The sequence below is a fragment of the Pollicipes pollicipes genome, unplaced genomic scaffold (genome assembly GCF_011947565.3).
Source record: "Pollicipes pollicipes isolate AB1234 unplaced genomic scaffold, Ppol_2.1 Scaffold_7261;HRSCAF=8764_pilon_pilon_pilon, whole genome shotgun sequence".
NCBI classification, from domain to species: Eukaryota; Metazoa; Arthropoda; class Thecostraca; order Pollicipedomorpha; family Pollicipedidae; genus Pollicipes; species Pollicipes pollicipes.
In genome coordinates, this window is record NW_023597054.1 from 42,053,754 (window position 1) to 42,075,664 (window position 21,911).

A 21,911-nucleotide genomic window follows, 5' to 3' on the forward strand; every position below is an offset into this window, starting at 1 on the left:
TGTAAAACACTTTGACAATGGCGATATTTGATAGGCAAGTCGTGACAATAAATATCGGACAATCATATGATCAAGGTACAGGAAGGAGAGGCAATAAGTGGGTAAATCTACAGACTGACTGCCACGGCGCAGGCTACAAATGTTCGCGTATTACGCAGCCATGATGTAGACAAGGTGCTTATGGGTAACAGACCCTCTTTGAAACTGTTCGTATTTATAAGTGTTGTTCCGTACACTCATGAATGCAGTCCCAAACTCCAAGAAATACTTCAAAGAAAAGCCCCGACAGTCACTACACTGGCACGGGATATAGCAAGGAAATATACGCACGCAAGCGTGTATATGTAAACGCGCTACGAAATGCCGTGAACTTTGCGGTTTCTTTATTGCATTCCTTGGAGTTTGAGGATGCGAATGCAGTCAAGAGTGTATGATTTAATGAAGGCAGGATACTGCAAGTACAAGACCAGACCAGACTACACCAGGGTTAAACCGGGAACTGGGTAGGGCTTCTGGGCTTCTGCAAAATATCCTTGAGGTGCAGTGCGCTACAATGCAAGATCGCACGCAAAGGGGCGGCGGGGCGGGCGCACATCGATGCATCATAGCGCATGCGCATAATGCCCAGGCTCTGAGCACGACTCAGTGCTTCCGCACAGCTCCCTGACAGCTTCTTCATTACATTGACAGCTTAGCTGAGCTGAGAGTGCGCCGTCCGTTATGAGCTGAACGGCGGCGGCATCTTCCCAGGAGTGTCCTGGTGGCTACTCCGGCAGCGGCGCGCCCTCAGGCGGTTGTACGTCAGCTGGTGGCCGCCGCGCGCCAGCTGGCTCATGTTCAGCACGCTGACGCGCGGCGCGCCGCCTGGCGACGGTGGCGCCACCGCAGATGGCTCCCCGAGGTCGCCGAGCGCGACCAGTGAGCGCGGCCGGCTGCCAAAGAAGCCGGCGCCGCGTGGCCGGCGGAGGCCTGGCGGGGCCGGACCGGGGCCGGCACCACGGCCGCGGCCCGGCAGCGCGGCGGTGGCGGCGCGCCGCTGCCGCCGCCGCAGGCGCTCCAGCCGCCGGAAGTCGACGCTCTTGAAGGCCAGCCGACGCACGGGCTGCCGCCCCGCGGCGCTGGCCTCCTCCAGCGAGGGCACCACGCCCGGCTCGCTGCCGCTCTCGGCCGACTCGGGCCCGCTCATGTAGGAGCGGACGGGTCCGGCGGCGGTGAAGCCGACGACGGGCGGCGGCCGGCCGCGGCCACGCACCCGCACACTGAGCGCCGGCGTCCGCGGCGACTCGGTGCGCGACGACGAGGTGGCCGAGTCGGTCAGTCGGTACCGCTCGAGCTCGGCGTCGGTGCTGGTTGCCGGCGCTGGCGCCGGGGCCGCCGCCGCCGCCGCCGCCGCCACCGCTGCCACCGCCGACCGCGCCCGGGTCGGCTGGTCCGCTGATCTGTAGGCAGCGGACGGCTTGTCCAGCGCGCCGCACGGGGAAGGCACAGGTGGAGAGCTATCAGACGCTTAGGTTACCGGTGATGCGGCCAAATAATTGCCCCGTTCCCTGTTTCAAACCCAGTTGGTTCTATTTACGACACAGGATCATGAGTACTACGCACTGAACAGGATGTAACCTTTATTTTCGATAAGTCTGTAATTGAGACAGGTGTGCGGTGAGCAAGGCCGCCGGCGGAGTAAGAACATGCCATGTCGGAAATGATCGAAGAATACATGTGTATTCTTCCCCCCGCTCTCATGTACTGCGAGAAATCTCCCGGATTGTAAGTGGGTTTCAAAGAAAGTATGTTGAACTTCGCAATTAGGTGCTGCTGAGCGGTGTTGCTGTAACGCAAGGCTATGGTTACCCGCCTCTGGCTCTGGTTACCCACGTTACTCACCTCTGGTTGCGCGGGGGCCTCTCTGTCGTGGTGGACGGGGCCTGAGGCCCTCGGCCGGTCGACGGTATTACCTGCATCGCCTTGAAGTAGTCGAACAGGGCCCGGCCGAGGTCCCTGCCCAGCCGCATGTCTGCCCGCTGGTCAAGGACGACTGCGCACGACTGACGTCGGGACTACACTGCTCTCACTCAGCAGCCATGTGTCTGTGTACGTGTGTTTGCGTCATGCTCATCAAACGCTTAGTAATACAGCCGAGCTCCTCGCTCTTTCTCGGCGTCGCATGGCCTGTGGTTTGGATTAATTCACAGTCTGTAAAATGTAGTGTATTTACAAAATCTCTCTTTAGGAATTGCAAATTATGATACGGTCACCCGCACAAGCAAACTAAATTAGTGGGACCTTTCTCTTACAGATGACCCTGTGTAGTAGCTATAGACTTTTAGACAAAGAGTAACCTCTAACTTGTGACTTGCTTATGCCTTGCGCTCGGGTGGGATCAAGTATGAACCTCAGACCGAGGTCAAAACTAACCTGCTTTTTTACTCGGAAGCTTACTTTAAATGGCAGTTTCTGCTGCTTATTTGAAATTGATTAATAACAAGAACTACAGCAGACATGATTCATGGACTTCTTAAAGATCAGAGTAGGGACACTGACCTAAAATAACCCATGGGACCAATGACCAAATGTTCGGATTAAGTGTCCTTGGGCCAAAATTGGCAATATAACACATTTCCAGCATAATCAGAACTCGTCGCTACGTAAATCGCTAACTTCACGGGCATGCTCCGATGCTCACTATGCCCACTTTGCCGTGACCCTCCGGGCAGAATGTCAGCCGACGCCGGCGTAGACCTGTTCGACGGCACGCCACTGCACTGGTGAGACCACTCCAGCCAGCCACCGGACCGGTAGTCTGTGCACCTCTGAAGGATACAGGCCTCCTCCGTGTAGGAGATCAGCCCCTCGCCGTGGCGGTCAATGTAGCCGTGCATGGAGACCTGCAGCGAGTACGTGTTGACCGAGTCGCTGAGCTGCGAGCAGAGGAGCCTGCGGCCGGGTCCGACGTCAGTGGGCTAATCAGCAACACGGGGATGGCCTTGCAGTCATTGAAAAGACAAAGTCATAATGCTGAGATTAATCAATGATGCAGCTGTGCCGTTTGGGGAGCTGCAGTATAAGGCCAGCAGCTTTTATTCTGCATGCACCGGACAACATAGACGGGTTGCAATGCTGGGAGACCTCAGTTATGCACGCCGTATTATTAGCAGGTCTGCTTATTATGTTTTGTTCCTTTTTTGTCTAATTGACCTAATCATAATCGGGCCTGATTATTGTCATGTAAAACAAGGCCTCATTATAGGCAGGTCTTATCCGATCAGTCCGTCTGACTTGATCACGGCTAAACCCAAAACTGAGAGCGGAAGCTTTTGTTCCCGCCCGTCATCAACATATAGAGTACGACTGGCATCCGTTGATTCACCCGGTGTTCCTGCTTGGCTGGCGGTTACAGACCTACGAGCAGTGCCCAGCTTCAGTGGATCTCGGTTGTAGATGGTATTGATGGGACTGAAATCCTCAGCGTTCTGGCTCAGCAGCTTTGGGAACACAATGTGTCTTTCGTACCTGTTGGGATGACCGTCGAGACATTAACAAAATATCTAGTCCTTAACATAGGTGACATCAGCGGTTCTCCAGAAAAAAGTAAAGTATCACAATGAAAAACATCCGACCTGATGATTTTATGTTCAAAAGACGGCATGGTCGTTTACCTGACCACCCAGTATGTCTATTACCAAGGATAATTCAGTTATCGGTCATGCCTTTCCATGGAACTCGTTGGACAGCGACGCCTCTTCGTCAGTGCGACACCAGTGCACGTCTCTATGGTGTCGACGCACCAGGCTCGCTCACCGGTATACATCCTCATAGGTGGTGCCGTACACGAAGCATCCGAACAGACTGGCATGGGCGTGCAGGTCGAGCACGATCTCCAGCCCGTTGCTCTGCCGGCGCAGGCGCAGCGCAGTCAGACCTCGTCTGAATCAAGGCCCAGTCCACAGGGCGCTGGTGCTGACACAGACGAGAGCCGGGGAAGCGACCGGAGAACGAGCAAACAAACGCCGAAGATCTACCGACCTTGTCTGCATCGAGCGAGAGCAGCAGCTTCTTGGCAGCGTCGATGGTTGGATGTCCCCACTGCGAGGGCTCTTGCCAGGTGCGATTCAGATCAGCACCGAGCACAGAGCACCTGCAGTCAGCGGAACTCAGATCAGCGCCGAGCACCTGCAGTCAGTGGAACTCAGGTCAGCTCTGACCAGCAGCAGCCAAAAAGATTTACACCATCGCACCAGAGTACTTCTTGAATTGGCCATCGCCTGGGTAAATATATACCCTTACTTAGCGCTGGCTGTACCCACGATTTTCTTCGCTGCATTATACACACGGCAACTACGTCCAGCACAGGCTGCGTGCTGTTAGTCTCGTGTATGACATCACTGTTTACTAGAGTAAGTCATTTGGATGTGGCTGAAGTTATTACATTTGATTCCAAATTACAGAAATTAAAATGTGATTGATTTTCACATCAGGGTTGGAAATTGATAGCTACAGAAATATGATAACTGTTCCGTTTCCACGTCGTAGCCTGCGGTTTGGGCACTGGAAAAGCGTTCAACAAATCTTACCTGTGGTTTCCTAGAAATACTCCATCAGGATTCAGCATTGGAATTATTTTGATGACTACATACTTTCTCAGCTCAGTGGCAACAGGATGGTCGCCAACCAGCAAATCAATTAGTCCTGCAAGGCAAATATGCTCAGTTATTGCTGGTTGATCAGTAGCATCCCTGCTTCACCGCCAGCCATTGACGGCCTATCGGTGGGAGGAGGGTCATCGTTACCAGATCTAACATTGCATCATGAAGGGCAACATTTTTCGCAGGTGGCGTCTGGTAACTACCACCAGAACACTAACCTGCACTATTAAGGAGGATGGTGTCTCTTGTGGAAGGCACCTAGCCATCACCACCAAAGCAGTACTGTGTACTATAAAGGAGGACAATGCTTTTCCTGTTTGACACCTAGCCATCACCATTGCAACATTACCCTGCACTATGAAGGAGGACGATGCTTTTCCCTGTTGACACCTAGCCATCACCATTACAACATTGCCCTGCACTATGAAGGAGGACGATGCTTTTCCGGGATGATACTCAGTTATTACCGCCACAACATTACCGTGTACTATGAAAGGGGACGGCGTCTCTCGGTTGGCATCTGGTCATTACCGAAACAACATTACTCTACACTATGAAGGAAGACGATGTTTTTCTGGGTTGATACCTAGCCATTACTGACACAACATTACCCTGCACTATGAAAGAGGACGGTGTCTCTCCCGGTTGGCATTTGGTCGTTACTGTCACAATATTACCCTGCACTATGAAGGAGGACGGTGTCTCTCCTGGTTGGCATCTGGTCGTTACTGTCACAATATTACCCTGTACTATGAAGGAGGACGGTGTCTCTCCCGGTTGGCATCTGGTCGTTACTGTCACAATATTACCCTGTACTATGAAAGAGGACGGTGTCTCTCCCGGTTGGCATTTGGTCGTTACTGTCACAACATTACCCTGTACTATGAAGGAGGACGGTGTCTCTCCTGGTTGGCATCTGGTCGTTACTGTCACAATATTACCCTGTACTATGAAGGAGGACGGTGTCTCTCCCGGTTGGCATCTGGTCGTTACTGTCACAATATTACCCTGTACTATGAAAGAGGACGGTGTCTCTCCCGGTTGGCATTTGGTCGTTACTGTCACAACATTACCCTGTACTATGAAGGAGGACGGTGTCTCTCCCGGTTGGCATTTGGTCGTTACTGTCACAACATTACCCTGTACTATGAAAGAGGACGGTGTCTCTCCCGGTTGGCATCTGGTCGTTACTGTCACAATATTACCCTGTACTATGAAGGAGGACGGTGTCTCTCCCGGTTGGCATCTGGTCGTTACTGTCACAATATTACCCTGCACTATGAAAGAGGACGGTGTCTCTCCTGGTTGGCATCTGGTCGTTACTGTCACAATATTACCCTGTACTATGAAGGAGGACGGTGTCTCTCCCGGTTGGCATCTGGTCGTTACTGTCACAATATTACCCTGCACTATGAAAGAGGACGGTGTCTCTCCTGGTTGGCATCTGGTCGTTACTGTCACAATATTACCCTGTACTATGAAGGAGGACGGTGTCTCTCCCGGTTGGCATCTGGTCGTTACTGTCACAACATTACCCTGTACTATGAAGGAGGACGGTGTCTCTCCCGGTTGGCATTTGGTCGTTACTGTCACAATATTACCCTGTACTATGAAGGAGGACGGTGTCTCTCCCGGTTGGCATCTGGTCGTTACTGTCACAATATTACCCTGCACTATGAAGGAGGACGGCGTCTCTCCCGGTTGGCATTTGGTCGTTACCGCCACAATATTACCCTGTACTATGAAAGAGGACGGTGTCTCTCCCGGTTGGCATCTGCTCATTACCGCCACAACATTACCCTGTACTATGAAGGAGGACGGCGTCTCTCCCGGGTGACACCTAGCCATCACCACCACCGTCTTGGTAGGTTTCGAAGCTCCCGGTGGTGTGGTATGCCCCAGTGTCAGGATGTCGCAGAGACGCTCTTGCTGTAAAGGAAATTTATGTCACGCTAGTGCGCAACGAAAGGTTGCTTGACTACCATGAGCGTTCTCATATCAGATTAACAACAGCGAGCATGCACCGTGATTGGAATGTCAATCGATATATAAATATATATATATATATATATATATATATATATATATATTTACGGAGTACTTATGCATAGTATTAAGCGGCTGCATCAGTGTTAGTGTGGTCATAACCACTCACAATACATTTTTATAGTTAGTCGGTCATCTAAAATCTGAGGATGTTCAGGGAATGCACAGCGGATATTTTAAGCTGAAAGCAGGGCAGGCGATAAACAGGCTTGAGGAGTAGTCAACATTACGAATCGACGAACGGTGACGTGGCCGAGGAATGAAGGAGCATATGACAACCGAAAGAGGAACAAAACACGCCCCGGACCGTGACTGATGACGGAATGCACAAGTTTGCTTCTAAACGCTTTTGCCTTTTTATAGTTCTACACATCTGATCATTCGTCTGGTGCACGTGCATTGCACGTGTAGAAATAAACCCTGGAAATATTACGGCACAATTTATAAAACACTGTACTATTTGTTTGGGGGAATGCACAGCAGCATGACTGGTGGTTGTAATGGCACAAACCCGTCAACGGTGTGGCTGGTGCGCAGGGCTGGGTCGCTAAAGCTACACAATGCGTGGTTACCCTCGGCCTCTCCACCAGCCCCGCCCATATGTATTTACTGAATGACGCCTCGGAGCACAAAGCTGTGGGAGCACGTTCGCAATAGCCGTCTGACGGCTGCTTCTCACCACAGTGTTTGCCAGGAGCTCCCTGCGGACGTGCGACAACTTAAGCCCCTCCACCTCGGCCAGGTACATCTGCAGGCGCGAATACGAGTAGGGGAAGCAGATGCTGAACTGGTACACGTCCTCCTCCCGGTCGAACGCGAAGGCGAACGACAGGATGAAGTTGCTCCTGTGCTCCGGGGAGCGGTGGTAGTAGACGTGCTTCTTAGACATCCGCTGCCTGCCGGACAGGCAACACTGTCACATGTGGCGACCATGTGACGTGTAGCAGAGCTACAGAGCTCTCAAGCTACAAACCTACAAAATTCGCAAGCACGGGGTTGTCGGCGTCGCAGAGCGTGACGGACAGAGCACCGCCAAGCCCCATGGCATCATGGCAAACAACGTGACAGGTCGTGGAGTTATCGAGGTTGTTATCATGAGGAATCGGCGCGTGCTGTGACGCGGCTCCATTCATCAGCAGCCTGGTACTGAGCTACGGGGCTGGGTGTTGACATGAATACAGAACTTTCTAAAAGGCCCCTGGATGCAGGAGGGTTAATGACGACTGACGACAGTGATTACCAGGCTTTCCAAATGACGCTAGAAACCGGCAGAACGCTTCGCATGACGTGCGACGGGCCCGGTGCGTCGCACGAGCAGCTCCGATCGCATACACGTGTGTCTTGGTGTTAAGCGCACTCGTTAATCGCATGGCGTGCGACGAACCCGGTTTGTCACATGCGCAGCTCCGATCGCATACACGTGTGTCTTGGTGTTAAGCGCACTCGTTAAGCTAGGGGGGGGGAGGGTCGTTCACACCACTGCACTGAAATGCGTCTGCTATTCATCACAGCCTAACTGGTTTCACGCAAAGACCTTGGATCGTTGAGGGTCTTTAATCATTGGCAAGGATTCCATACAGGTGCACTATTTTTCGGAGGATACTGTGAATTTAGTGTTCGGTGGGCAGCATGCATACCAATCTGCACCACGCTTGACGGACTTTGCTGACGACGATGTGAAGTACCTTCAGAGCTTATCTATGCTATTATTGTGGCTACTATTGCAAAAAAATGTTGGGCACGAGACGGCGTCAACGGTGACACAAAGTTGACTTTTCCTTCATGTGCTGTGCCTCAGCAGCTGAATTAGATGAGATGTGCCCGGATTGGAGAGGGGGGGGGGGACAACGCCCTTTCAGCTGGATAAATCACCCCCTGCACGCCCATTCTTACCGTCCCGTGCAACAGTCGGCGTAATGTACTGTGGCCTCAACTGACTAGAGAATCTACATTATGACAAAATGATAAAATACTGATGATCGTTAGAAGTTTGCCCAGTGATTATGCTCCTTTCCATAGATTAATATTCAGGCTACTAATCCAGCTACCACGATCAACGTCCCATTGCTTATGATTCGTTGTCTTACCATTTGTTTCTGGAAGTCGATTTAACTAAAGGTGTCATTCCATCACGGAACAGATTCTTCGTCTTGCTGAAGTTCACGATGTTGAAGATAACTCTCTGAAAGTATGCGGGTATCTTCGGCAAAGATCGCACTTTTGACAGCTGGTTTTTGAGAATCAGGTCTTCAGGGACAGGCATGCCTCCCGTCTATCAATTATGTGACTATCGCAAATTGTCACAGCAGCTGACTCACCATATTTTTGACCAGTCAAATAAAGCAACATTTAGCCTGTCTTTACTACTGATAATGGTACCAACCAATGCTTCGTGGGTTTGTTTGAATGCCCACAACAATACAATACTTCTACTACAATTCAAAACCGACAGTTCCGTAATCACCCATGAAAAATGCGAGTAATACGGCGTTTTCAACGTGTGTCGCTTCGTCCGCCGTTTTCTTGACAGTCCTCCATCCTTACGTTACCTACCTGATCCTGCCGCACATTGTCCACCACGAAGTTGAACCAGATGCGGTAGCGAGGATTGCACACATCTGGCCGTATGAAGAGGTCGTATTCGTACTCACTGATGTAGTCCACGCGACCCAAGTTCCCTGGTGGAGCGGGTAAATGTGCCAGCCTGCTTACATATATATCCCAGGAAAAGAACATCGAGGAAAGACGGCGGGCTGCTCAGGCTCAGGTGATTACTGGGAATACCGCATGGCATGCCGCTCGGTTCTCACATACGAGTAATGACAGCCATCTGTCTGACCTGTGCATGCATAAACAAACAAAAGTGAGAACAAGACTCGACACACTCAACACTGGTCGATTCACCCCACGCGTACCCATTTACTCCTTATGCACGTGGCAGGCCCTATTTTGCCCTGACGGCTACAAGATGCCCTTCGTACCACTGACGGCTGCAGTTGCAGTCTCACCGCCATCCGTTCCATGTCTGACGGTGGGGCGTGTTTCTCAGCTGCGCAGAGCACCGCCCGCTGTTCCCACACCCCACCTGCCAGCGCCGAGCGGAAACTAAACCGGTGGCAAGCGTCGGTCTGTGCGACAGTGTCGCGCGTCACGTGTCTGCGCCAAGCGTCGGCCTGTGCGACAGTGTCGCGCGTCACGTGTCTGCGCCAAGCGCCGGCCTGTGCGACAGTGTCGCGCGTCACGTGTCTGGGTCAAGCGTCTGTCCGCGAGGAAGTGTCACGCGTCGCGTGTCTGGGTCAAGCGTCTGCCCGCGAGAAAGTGTCGCGCGTCACGTGTCTGCGTCAAGCGTCTGTCCGCGAGGAAGTGTCGCGCGTCACGTGTATGCCGACTGCGCTGACCTGTTTCAAACGAGGCGTCGAAGCAGAGGTGACCGCGCTTGGCCTTGCCGGAGTGGCCGGGTGGTCTCATGACTGCCCTGTTGACATTCCCCAGGCCGCCCTCATTGTCGCTGTCGTCCGAGTCTGTAGCAAAGACAACGCATGGAACACAGCCTACCACTGAGTCACGTCAAGGAGTAAAAGACATCAAAGCGCACGGCCAGAAGGCTGGCAGCGTCCCTCGTACGTAGATAACAATCCCGAACGGTGGCTGACGTATCCGACAGCTTCATAGGGAGCTTAATCTAACCTACTGTAAATCAGCTGATTTTGCGTGTCTTCCCTCATCCCGGCATCGTAAACACCCGCCTGTGTGGAGCTTTCTCGAGGGATAGTCTTCGTAGCTGTTGGCATCAAACTGGTTCCTTGTTCGAAATCCACAGTGCATATATGTTGTGGTTTATCATTGTGTGCAGAATTTCGCCTGGCTTAACGACGATGGCATTACCGAGGTGTCCATGGTGGCACCTGACTGCAGTGATTCCTCGAATGGTCTCGTAATATGCACTAATGACTGCTTGGTATGGTCTATTACCAGTACCTCTCGGAACATTGAAGGTCGGTTATTTTCGGCATGATAACTCGTAAGAAACACTGTGTAACTTGATTTTGAGCTATGCTAATTGTGCCAAGGAAGTAATGATTGGACTATATGATGTGTATTGAACCGAAAGGTAACTTAACGTGAAACTGGGGCTAGGTAAAGATTCGTCTTGGCTTCCAAGGTCGAATTAAAGCATCTTTATTTTACGCAAAACGTCTTAACCACGCAGATACCAACATCAAGTCCCATTGCAATCTCAGTTGGGAGCGGGCTTGATACGAGGATCACTTTTGAATTTGAATCATACATGGCCAGAGCTTATTCGACAAACGACCCCATAGAGGTTTTAATATATGCAAGACGTTCAAGAATCTTAAAATGAGTGAAGGCATATTCGGGGAAGAGCGTAAAAGCATCAAAACGCAAAAAATGAGTTAAAATATAATACGTCACGATGGAATAGCACTCTGGCAGTTAAACCAAATGCAGTTATTTCTAGTATCCAACCTCACCGGAATGAAAATGTTGCGCACGAAATTCTGAAAATGTTTGGTGACAAAAAACGTCGGTCTTTGGTGCGTACACATTAATTGCAATGAAATAAGGCCCAGGTATAATTCATCTGTATACTTAGCAAGTTATACATTTATGAGGTGCCGAGCGAACTTGAGAGGCTAATGAAACAGGCCGTGTATTATTATCGTGTGCAGTGTGTCACGCGTTCGCCCTGGTAATAGTCACATTCGAAGGGGCCTCGACGTGCTTGGTAATTAAGGTCTATTAGGGTCAATAAGGCATGCATGAGCATATTCACATCATCATGACGTTCGTATCCATGATCAATACAGCACAGACGTTGTGTGCGGTGGGCTTTTTTTTAGAAAACAAACATTATTTCCAATCAAAGGGAACCTCTCCGTCGCCTGTGCCAATCATCGAGTATGCACTGCGATGGGCGTGTGACTTAATTGCCGTATTGTTTACGAACACGAGACCCTTTCAGCTGTAATGTCTGTAAATACCTGGCATGACGGCTGGGCTACAGCGGCAGCTGGCTTAAATCACACGCCAAAAGGTTCTAAGCTTCCGAGATCCCAGCTGCAACAAACTTCGCTCAAATACAGGAGCTTCACCACCATGACGGCCACTGGGTGGTATACCCGTCGACTGACCACGGGCCCGCACTCGCCGGCTGGAGCCAAAGCGTGCGGCGAGAGAGGCGGCAGACTCGGGGGCAGCGCTGTGGCTGCAGCTGGCGCGCACGCCGTCGCCAGTAGGTACCCACTGGAGTGGCTGGTGCGGCCCGGTACCAACCCCATCCCGCCTCCGCCCTCCCCACAGCGGCGGCGCGGCGGCAGGCCATGTCAGGCGGGGAACGGGGGGGGGGGGGGGGGAGCGGCGCGTGCCGCAGGCGAGGCATCGGTTCTCGCGGGGTCGAACGCGACGGCGCCATCCTTCTAATCGCCCATTGCCCGGGGCGCTGGTCGATCGGCATAATCGGCGCGGCACGTGCTGGTGGCGACGACTCGCCACCCGGCCGGCTGCCGACGCCCCCCCCCCGCGCTGCACCGGCTCGACAGCGCAGTGTAGCTGCTGAGGCCTACAGCACACACTGATTCCAGCGGCAAACTGGTCGACCGTCGAGGTCCAATGCACATCGCGACTGGTCGCCGAGCCAGTCGGCTACCGGCTGCAGCGCGTCGCAACGAGCTCGACGAACCAACCCCGGCTGCCATTGTCAAAAACGTATGTCGTGACAGTTCGACTACAACTCAACACTTCCCTCAACCCGCCAAAGGAACGTGGAGATAACGTAAGTCCATTAGTTACGCACATATGTCAGATGTTTTGATTGCGACGCCGCTCGGCAGGATTTGGTAGGGGAGGAGGGGGGGGGGGGCATCCAAATCGTCTGCCATTTAAATGCAATTTTTGTTTATTTTGATCTCTTGTCTGTCTTTTATTTTCCCTTTGTCCTGATTTTTTCTACAAAACGTTTCAGTTTTTCTGTATGATTTCCATTGTAATTAACACCACCTGACGGAGCGAATGTGTTGGTAATGTCGTTGATGCCGGGATGATACAAAAGTGACAAGGCATGTCGCCTCTAAAGTGTCAATGCTGCATTGTTTTTTTGTTTGCTTTTTTTAGATGCCTGACTTTTTTGTTTTGTTTTGAGCTTTATTCTGAAACTAGCTCCAACCACTTTGTTTCAAGTACTTTGACTAAACGTCATGGCTGCTTATTTACATAATAAAAGTTGGCATGAAGCATGTATCTTCACAAATAAGGAGCGTTTCCTATTCTCAAAACTAATTGAGGTAGGTAAAAGTCCCCGCCTTTAAAGGAAGTATTCTACATTTGTTTGGGGTTTTGAATTGAAATAGTTTTTTGAAGACCATTCGGTGCAGTTCACAGCCTTGTCCTTCTTAAGGCCTAAAGCTCACTAGTTTCTTGCTGCACGCCCCCAAAGAGGTGCAGACTTTTTCGTGCAGACTATGTCAAGGCAATTAGGGCAAGTACGACGCCTTAGGAGTGGCATTCAAAACCCGCCACCCTATAGGCTATGCGGCGTTTAAGGTCAAGAATAATTTTTTCGTCGAGCCGTCCAGATCTGCACAATTTCCAAATAAAGTGGACGCCAAATGGCTTTCAGTCAATGTTAAACATGCTGTGCAAGTTTTAACCACAATTGGCTGTTTGGATGTTTGGATTAGAGTCCTTTCGACCGGAACTGATCATTTCAGGGCTATGGGATGAAGGAGACTGATAACGGTGGGGTAGGAATACATGCGTTCGGGGGACCAGTCGCCGAGCTTGAACCCGCGCAGAGATCCTCGGGAGTGTGCGCTGGGCGGCCGGTCGGGGTCCCCCTCCCATTAGTGGCTGACGCACATAGTCTGCCCCAGATAAGCATGGGCGTCGCGAGGATGCAGAATGAAGCAAGAAAGAGGATAAGAGGATCTGATCTTCAATCACGAATCACGTTTTGCGCTACTTGTTAAAAGAAGTTTTACCTGATTGCTATTCTTTGCAAAAATATGACCTGTAATTAAATAACTTGACAACAGCCAATAGAATAAGAACAAATAGAACGCCAACCGAGCATGTCCATACAAGTAAGCATCTTAGACTCAGCAATAGCTATGCAAGAACACCATGAGAAAGAGCCAAAGCACGAGAACACAACGATATTTGGCTCAGCGAACACTTCCAGCACCGACACTGCCATCTCTCGGCGAGTTGAGGTACTTTACGTGAGTGCATGGGTGACATTTTCGTCCGATTCCAGTTGAAGCTCATGCAGATCAATGCCGGAATTAACTCCGCAGGAGTTCAGACTCTGTTCAGAGCGTTTGAGAGTATAATACACACTATGTCTTGCACGATGAGCCTATCTGTCTTATATATTTCAATACTGAAACGCAATACATGGGTTATTGTCTCAGTGGTCGCTCATATAAATTCTGAGAATGAAGATCTTTGTTCTTAATATCCATGTTCGAACCGTTGTTTAGTTCCGATGGTACTTGAGATTGAGTCTAGTCAATCAGCGGATAAAATTTACCCAACTTTAGTTAAGACTTAGCCAAATGTCCCTGCGAAATCGATCACCCTTGACTCAACACGTTTCGGTGATTTCTCGGTCAACTCCGACTTCTCCCGGACGACATATCAAGTTTATCCACGTCACATGGTGACTACCCACCAAACATGTCGGCTGCTGACCCGCCCGCGCCGCGTCCTGACGGACTCGACCAGCCAGTCCTGGCCGTTGAAACACACAGTATATTGTGAGACCTGATTGATCGACCAACTAATGTACCCACAGCTGGTCGTGGCTCTTCGCCGCGGCACTGAAATGACAGCCGTCACAACACTAGCGACATTCGACCAGAAACATTTCGCTGTTTTGCTCCGTGTTTTTTTTCCATCCGAAGATGGAATATGAACCTTTTGTACGGATTAATTTATGGGATTAGAGCTCGCGATTAACCGTGCTTGCGGCGTGAGCCCTGACTCACCCAATCGTCCAATTCCAGGTAGGCATCATCTGGTAGCGAAAGTTTACCGTGCTGCAATGCCCGGCGCGGTACGGTCTGTTCTATCCTCTAATCTCCCTCGAATTTTAGCGCGATAGCTGTCACCGGCCACAGGTCATAACTGTCAAGGACAAATAAGGAACGCCTGAAGTGACTCGAATCCACCCCACCGGGTGAGGGGATCGAAAGGCAGGTCGCCTAGCCAACTGAGCTATCGGTCCGGTCAGATCTTTGCTGCAAACCGACTAATGTTGGTGAAATAACGCCGTTCTGTAACTTGAGACAATTTCAGAACACTCTTCATTCATTTTTGCTATGCTCGATTTCCGTCATCAGTGCCACGCTTTTGTGCTTGAATATCACGGATTCTTCCCCCTTTTCCGCATGCTCGGCGCGGATCCGTCACGCATGCAGCCGCATATTGGGAGCATTACAAACTGATCCGTGCTGGTGTCATCTGCAAGCCCGCTTTTCAGTCGTTTTGGTGGAAACGGCCCGCTCGTGGACTGCGTGGCAGTCAAAGCTCCGAGCTTACTAGCTTCAGATTACAGGCTACAGATGTATTAAGGTACACCTGGGTTCATAAGAGGCACTTAGTAGCATTTGCCCACTTACACTCATGAGCAGGTAAAATGTGCATGTAGAATATTCGCACATCGCAACGACAGCACGAAATCAAATCCAGTTTCGTCAAATCCAAACATGGGCTTGATGCTTAGAACGCGAACAATTCGATAACTTGGCTGGGCTGAAATGGTCTCTAGTTGCTCAGGTTTAGACAGAGGAAAACTGCGGTTGCATAGAGCAGATTCTTAACCATACGCTTTAAATCGTTTGTGATGAGAAAAAATGATAGCGCGCATAATCGTCCAAAGATATGAAACAATGTAAGGCGTAAAAATGATGTTACTGTTCCTGACATCCTTCCACTTTGCCCCTGGGCTAAAATTCCGTGTTTCAACATTCGATGACCGCTCATAAAAAGGGCTTGCATACTATGTACCTTCCATCTTGCCGTTGGCAGTGCGTATATGGGAAAAAGGTTTCCTATAATGTTCCTAAAGTTTGTATTTTGTTGACAGTATTCTACAACATGTGAAACATTCGCTTGATGTTGCAGTAAACTAGGTGACATTTTTGGCATTTCGGCATTTTGGCACGTTAGCGGTATCTGCCAGAAAGAAATTCATTCGGCAATGGTTGCTAGCCTTTCACAGTTCCACCTCGTTTTTTTGCGGTGCTCGCCTCGCCAGCTCTCAGCTCTCGCGTTGTCTGCAGACATCTGATTGGTCCGGTAGCTATGGGGAAGATGCCGCTCAAAGACACAAAACAGCACGGGGCCAGAAATGACCGCTGGGGATGCCGTCGTCCACCATCCCCTCAATAAAAAACAAGAATAGGGGGGGGGGGCATGTTTGACCCGTGGGTGATACCACCATCCACGCGCACCCATACGAAGATCCTACCCTTAACACCGATTCTCTGACGTCTGTTCTTAAGCAGGTCTAACATCCAGCCTTGCTATCTCCCTCGATTTCACAAGTTTAGAGTTGTCTTCAGAAGTGCAGCTTCACGAACGGACAGCTAGCAAAAAGATAATCGCATGAACCTGCAAGTGCCGTAGCTCCTAGACATTTCATGAAAAATCCTGTTGGTGAGAGCTAACCCCTATGGTGGATCGATGAGATCCCGGCCTCGGCCCGAGCATCGCACCGGTCCGCTCCCGATGGCTGACGGTAACACGGGTTGATCGGACCACACACAAGCCAGATACCGTGCAGCGGCCCGACCAGTGTCGGACACAAGCCTCATGTAAGCGTGCTCCGAGCGGCCTCTGTTTCAGAGCCTGCACAGCACGCTTGACACGGCGCGGTGCATGACAGCCATCCCCGGAGATAATGATAGTGTCGGACTGGACGCCCGCTGCAAGCTCCACTCGTCGCCTGTAAGGCACCACGTGGTCTCTGGCGGGTTTGTGCGTGGCGTAGATCCTGCAGAGCTTGCAATTGAAGCAGGCTGATTGGTAATACTGGCGCGCCACTTCCTACCTCTCTTAATTGAAGCGAGCTGGTTGGTAATACTGCCGCGCCACTTCCTGCCTCTCTTAATTGAAGCAGGCTGGTTGGTAATGCTGCCGCGCCACTTCCTACCTCTCTTGATTGAAGCGGGCTGGTTGGTAACACTGGTGCGCAACTTTTTACCTCTCTCCCGGCGATTTTGCTGCTCCGAAATGATCCATGCAAACCAAAGCTCCAGCCTGACCCCCTTCCCCATTGAAACAAGAACACACGGATCGAGAGTGCACTGATATATGGTTTGTACTGGGGATCAAGGTCAGACGCATTTTTGCCGCGGACGGACGTGCATCGCCGCGGCACTCGTGGTCACCTGTGCATGAGTGATCGCGCAGATTAAAAAAGATGTGCACCGGTATGGATTGTAGAAATTCTAACAGGAATTGTGTCTGTTCATACTGGCAAGTATGGATGCTCGTTTGTGGGCATTTCTTGCTGAACAGACGTCATATTGCCTACATATTGCCGATGGCATACTTCCTGCTTGTTCAAAATTCGTTCAGCAATGGTACTAACGTCACGTAATTTGTTCCAAAGTGAGTTAACGAATAATGCATTCATGTTGTATGCAATCTGATATTGAGTGATATATTCTTGAAATATTTCCTCAAAGTGTGATGTAAATGTTGTAGATGAAGAAACGGCATTACGTAATATGTTTCTTGTATTCTTGTTTTTGCTCCATTCCAAGAGTTACTCAAAAGTAGTGTTCCACATTTCCTTAAAGTTTTGAGCCAAGATAGACCTCTTGTATATGGTTTTGAACGGAAATGGCCATCTTGAAGATCATTTGGCGCACTTGACAGTCCTGCCTTTCTTGAGACCCAGGCCCCTCTAGTCTTTTAGCCACACATCTGCCAAGATGTGCGGACTGTTACGGGGATGATCATGAACTTGGGACTTGGGATCCGAGGGACTTGTAAGGTTGATCTGTATGGGGCCAATTTTACGCATGTGGGATACCAAAACAGTACTATTTCAAGATCAAGCAGGCATACATGACGTCATGATACATCGTTCAGATTCTGCAATTCGATTAGCCATATAGCGACCAAGGCCAATAAAAATATAAACGTCGAGTCGTCCATATTTGGCGTTCGTGAGCTCGATTTCCGGATGTAATGCCCGTCAATCAATGTTGTGCAAGGTACGATGACGCCGTCAAACAATGACGTATTGAAGAGCATATTTACTTAACAGAGAAATTATGTTGTGGTGAGCAGCCTTGTCCACTTTAAAGTGCACCAATAGTTACAAGTGAAATTGTTTAATCATATCCGATGCTTCCTTCAATACCTTCAAATGTGAAGCATTCCCTTTAAGGTGAATTTCCGAGGGACCTGTAAGGTTGATATGTATGTGGCCAATTTTACGCCTGTGGGATACCAAAACACATACAGTTTACTGCAATGTAGATACATTGGGCAGTGCAAATGATGCTGTCCTTATTGTAAAGTGTTTTCGCTATGTCACCGAATCGGTACCATTCTATTTATGCGGGCAATATAAGCTGTCTCGACTACATGCAATAAATGATCGTGTGTATTTCATGTAATATTGTTGGGCGAGCCTGCACTCGATGAGGAGCTGAGGACTCAGAGCCCAACATCTTACAGTTGTCACGTAGTGCTACAGTGTGATCGGGCTTCCCGCTAAACTGTGTTCGTCTGTTTTTTCTGCTAACCTGTGGCCAAGAGAGCCCGCTAAACATGCCGTGCATATTACTGAAGTTTGGTGTGCACGTGTGCCCGCCTTTTCTGCAATATTTTCGCTGTGTTGTTGTGTGGGTGCTTGCATTGTATGAAATGAGAACTCGATTGCCTAGATACTTACGCCTGCTGCCTTTCCTTTTTAAAAATGCACATTTTGGGTATGTTAGAGGAGCATCCTCGGCATATACATCAGCGGTCTTTTTTGTGTACTAATTCCCTGGTGGAGGTGTGCTTTCCGCGCTGGCTACGGATTGCGAAGCAAACAAACATGCATGCGGAAGGATTAGAGGTAATTGGCAACGGATAAAATTGCTGTTCGTTGCCGAGAGTAGGAATGGGGCATGCATGGCATTGCACCGAAGGGATGAGAAAGTAGTTGAGGACATGTTAAACAAATTTGACTGCGACTCAGTTACAATAAGCGACATTTCCATCTGTTTTCCATTGGTCCAGAGCAAACGACAAACAGAACAGCTTAAAGTAGCCAATTGTGCTCGAGAGGAAAGGTGCCACAATGACAGTTGAAGCCCAATGAAGACATTGCCATAAATTCAAGCCTTTAACAGTTTAATCGTGACAAGAAAAATCTCGGTCAGGGTCGGATTCATTACTGTGCCGGCAACCGTACAAGTACCGACAATAAGCTATGCTTCCACCTCAACCCCCCCCCCCCCCCCTCACCCCGCCGTCGCTATCCGGCCGCAGAGCTGTCACCTTCGGTCCGCCCCTGCGCCTCGCTCACCCTCGCGGCGGCTGAACATGTTGGTATGCTCCAGGGGGTCGTACGCGTCGCAGGCCATGGTGGCGGTCGCGGTGGGGTGCAGGCGGGGAACGGGATCACCTAACGGGCACCGCCGCCACCGCAGAACTGCTCGCCTTCGCGACGGCTCTGGCCATCGCCAGACCGCGCCGCCGTTCCCAACTTAATGGCATTCGGTCATTTCAGCTCAATGCAAATACTGAAGACCCAAACTGCCGGTTTCGATCAGACCACTTAGCCGTACAGTCTCCACCGGCGTGAGCAACAGAGCCGCGTTACACCTCGTGCAACAGCGCCTTGAATAACTGGTCACGCGAACCGTTACTCACTGGTCGTCTTTGTACTTGGAAACATGTCCAGTCAACACTCTATACGCTGCCGTGATCGATGACGGTCATAAGTTGGCCGGTCCCGCGTGTGTTTTAGAGACTGTACGTCCCAATGTCTATACAGCCAAAAATAGAAACTGCTTCTAGAATTGGTGCCAATCACCAGGCCATGCTGGCGGTAATTCAGCGGCTGAGGCCGATGTCCGACCATTTTATTCTAACCGATTGTTATTCTTCCTGATGGCAGGCTTTCAAATCCAACTCTTTCGAACAATGGGTGCTCACGAAGTTTGGGTGTCGTTCGCCGCACCAATACCCCATATCAATCGTCCATAACTGTGTCATGGCGGCGTTTTAATGAAAGCCGGCAAACACATAACCGGGGCAAATTTTCAAACTTGCTTCATTTGGAGCAGTTAGCGTTCCTGCTGCACCAGCGTAGTGAAATAAAGAGACGTGATCCCCTGAAGTGAAGAAGTTCAGCCCAAGCACGTAAATGCTTTATAATCCTCAGTTGGCTTGTGTCGTGAAGAGTGATACAAAGCACGGACGCCATTGACGACGTAGCTATAGCAAACTCGAAACTTGAACATCAATGTAGATGGGTGTCGATGCGACTACGAAGTCAATGTGCTCAATGCAGCTATTCCCACATATAAATTGTAGTAATATTTTGTGATAATACCCGAACACCCGTCACGCAAGAACATTGGTGCCACGCAATCGTAGCTGCCAATATCTGAAAGTGTTAACAAACAACACAGAAACATAACGAGTGTTTCAGTTATGCGTCTGTCATGTCATGCGGACCGGGACCGGGGCCGACCCGCCGTCTGTCATGTCATGCGGACGGGTCCGGCCCGACCGTCTGTCATGTCATGTGTACCGACCCGGACGTCCATCATGTCATACGGACCGGCCCGGCCCGGCCCGTCTGTCATGTCATACGAACCGGCCCGGCCCGGCCCGTCTGTCATGTCATGCAGCCCGGCCGGCTGTCATGCTTCCTGCCATCCAATATTGTTCCAACCGCTGGCCACAGCGTATTTCGGGATGTGGCTACCAGCGATCGCAGATGCAGTCCCCTAGAAGCTGGCTGTAGACGTTCAAACGCAATGGAGCACAAACTGTTCGATGGGACGTGAACTGCATGCAGCATTGCCATGTGAGTGAAATGTGCACTCCCCATTCAATGGGCACAGTACACATATTGCAGTGTTTAGTTGGTCATGATGCACGTCGTCGTGAACATTAGGTGATTGCGAGAAGCGGCACGACACGGGTTCGAACAGGCCCCAGGTCTTGACGAGCCGGCTTCGCATCAGCAGGGCACCAGCACCGCTTGACCGAGGACAGAACGGATAATCGTGCTGACATATGCCTGGGTCGATGTGCGCGACCAGCCACGCGCGCTCGAACGCAGTCCCCGAATCGACCGTTTTTTTTTAAGAATAACGACACACATACGCCACTGAAACCGGAAAAGATGTGAAACGTGGCGCGGCGTGCGCGAGTGCACGGCTACAGGCCATTGTCCCAGCGCCGTCTCAGACAACTGCAACAGCGCCTGTGCTCCTGTAGCTGACCAACAAGCGTCCCTCCCGCCCTTTCGACACCGGTATCGCGTGCAGCGCGCTGTGCCCTAGACCGAGGGAGGCTGGGTGAGGCGAACTGCACGGGTGTATGGTCCAGGCGAATGAGACCGACGGTTATCAGTGATGTTTATGGCGCGCCGGCTGCTGCGACCGTTTTCCGTCAGCGTTCAGCATCACCAGGACCCATCCACAAAAACGTTTTCGTTTTTCTCGACACTTCGGCCACAGTCTTCAAGTACGTGAATGGCTATGGAAGTCATCTTACGGTCGCCTGAAGTATGGGTCTTTAACTCCAACTCAGTTGTATATATCTCCAAAGGTGTCTGGGTGCAATTGCTTCGGTTGTCATATCATCCACATCACTGCATTGACATCTCTCGCTTTGCGCATCCTACACAGCACAAATTGTCTTGCTGATTGTAATTGAATCGTCAAATGATCGGCAATCCCAAGATTAAATTGAATCACAGACTGCGAATATCCCTCATGTCCTTGGGATGGATTCACCTGGTCATGTCCGAAACCTGCTCCCAATTGTCATATCATTTGATAGCTTTCTGCCTAATGTTAAGCTGGTAAAAGAAACTGGATGCATCATTTTCAAGCTTTTTTGGAAAGGCGAACCAGACAAGAATAAGTTATTTTCAAGCTACCGATAGGCCTCGCATTTTAGGCCCCGAATGCTGACTAGCAACATCGGCTGCAGACGACATGTAAGATCACCTGGGGA

At 50.5% G+C, this 21,911-nt stretch overlaps 1 protein-coding gene across 1 annotated transcript; it reads right to left on the reverse strand.

Moving 5' to 3' along the window:
* Positions 1-718: 718 nt before the first annotated feature.
* LOC119111462 (cytosolic carboxypeptidase 6) lies at positions 719-11,894 on the reverse strand. Its single transcript, XM_037235280.1, has 14 exons — positions 11,690-11,894; positions 10,085-10,207; positions 9,240-9,364; positions 8,774-8,868; positions 7,366-7,582; positions 6,440-6,569; positions 4,569-4,683; positions 4,021-4,132; positions 3,796-3,887; positions 3,397-3,507; positions 2,819-2,931; positions 1,882-2,011; positions 1,261-1,346; positions 719-864 (listed from the first exon to the last, which is right to left on the reverse strand). Exons 1-14 carry the CDS (start codon positions 11,694-11,696, stop codon positions 719-721), a joined length of 1,602 nt encoding a protein of 533 aa, XP_037091175.1. The 5' UTR covers positions 11,697-11,894.
* Positions 11,895-21,911: the final 10,017 nt, after the last annotated feature.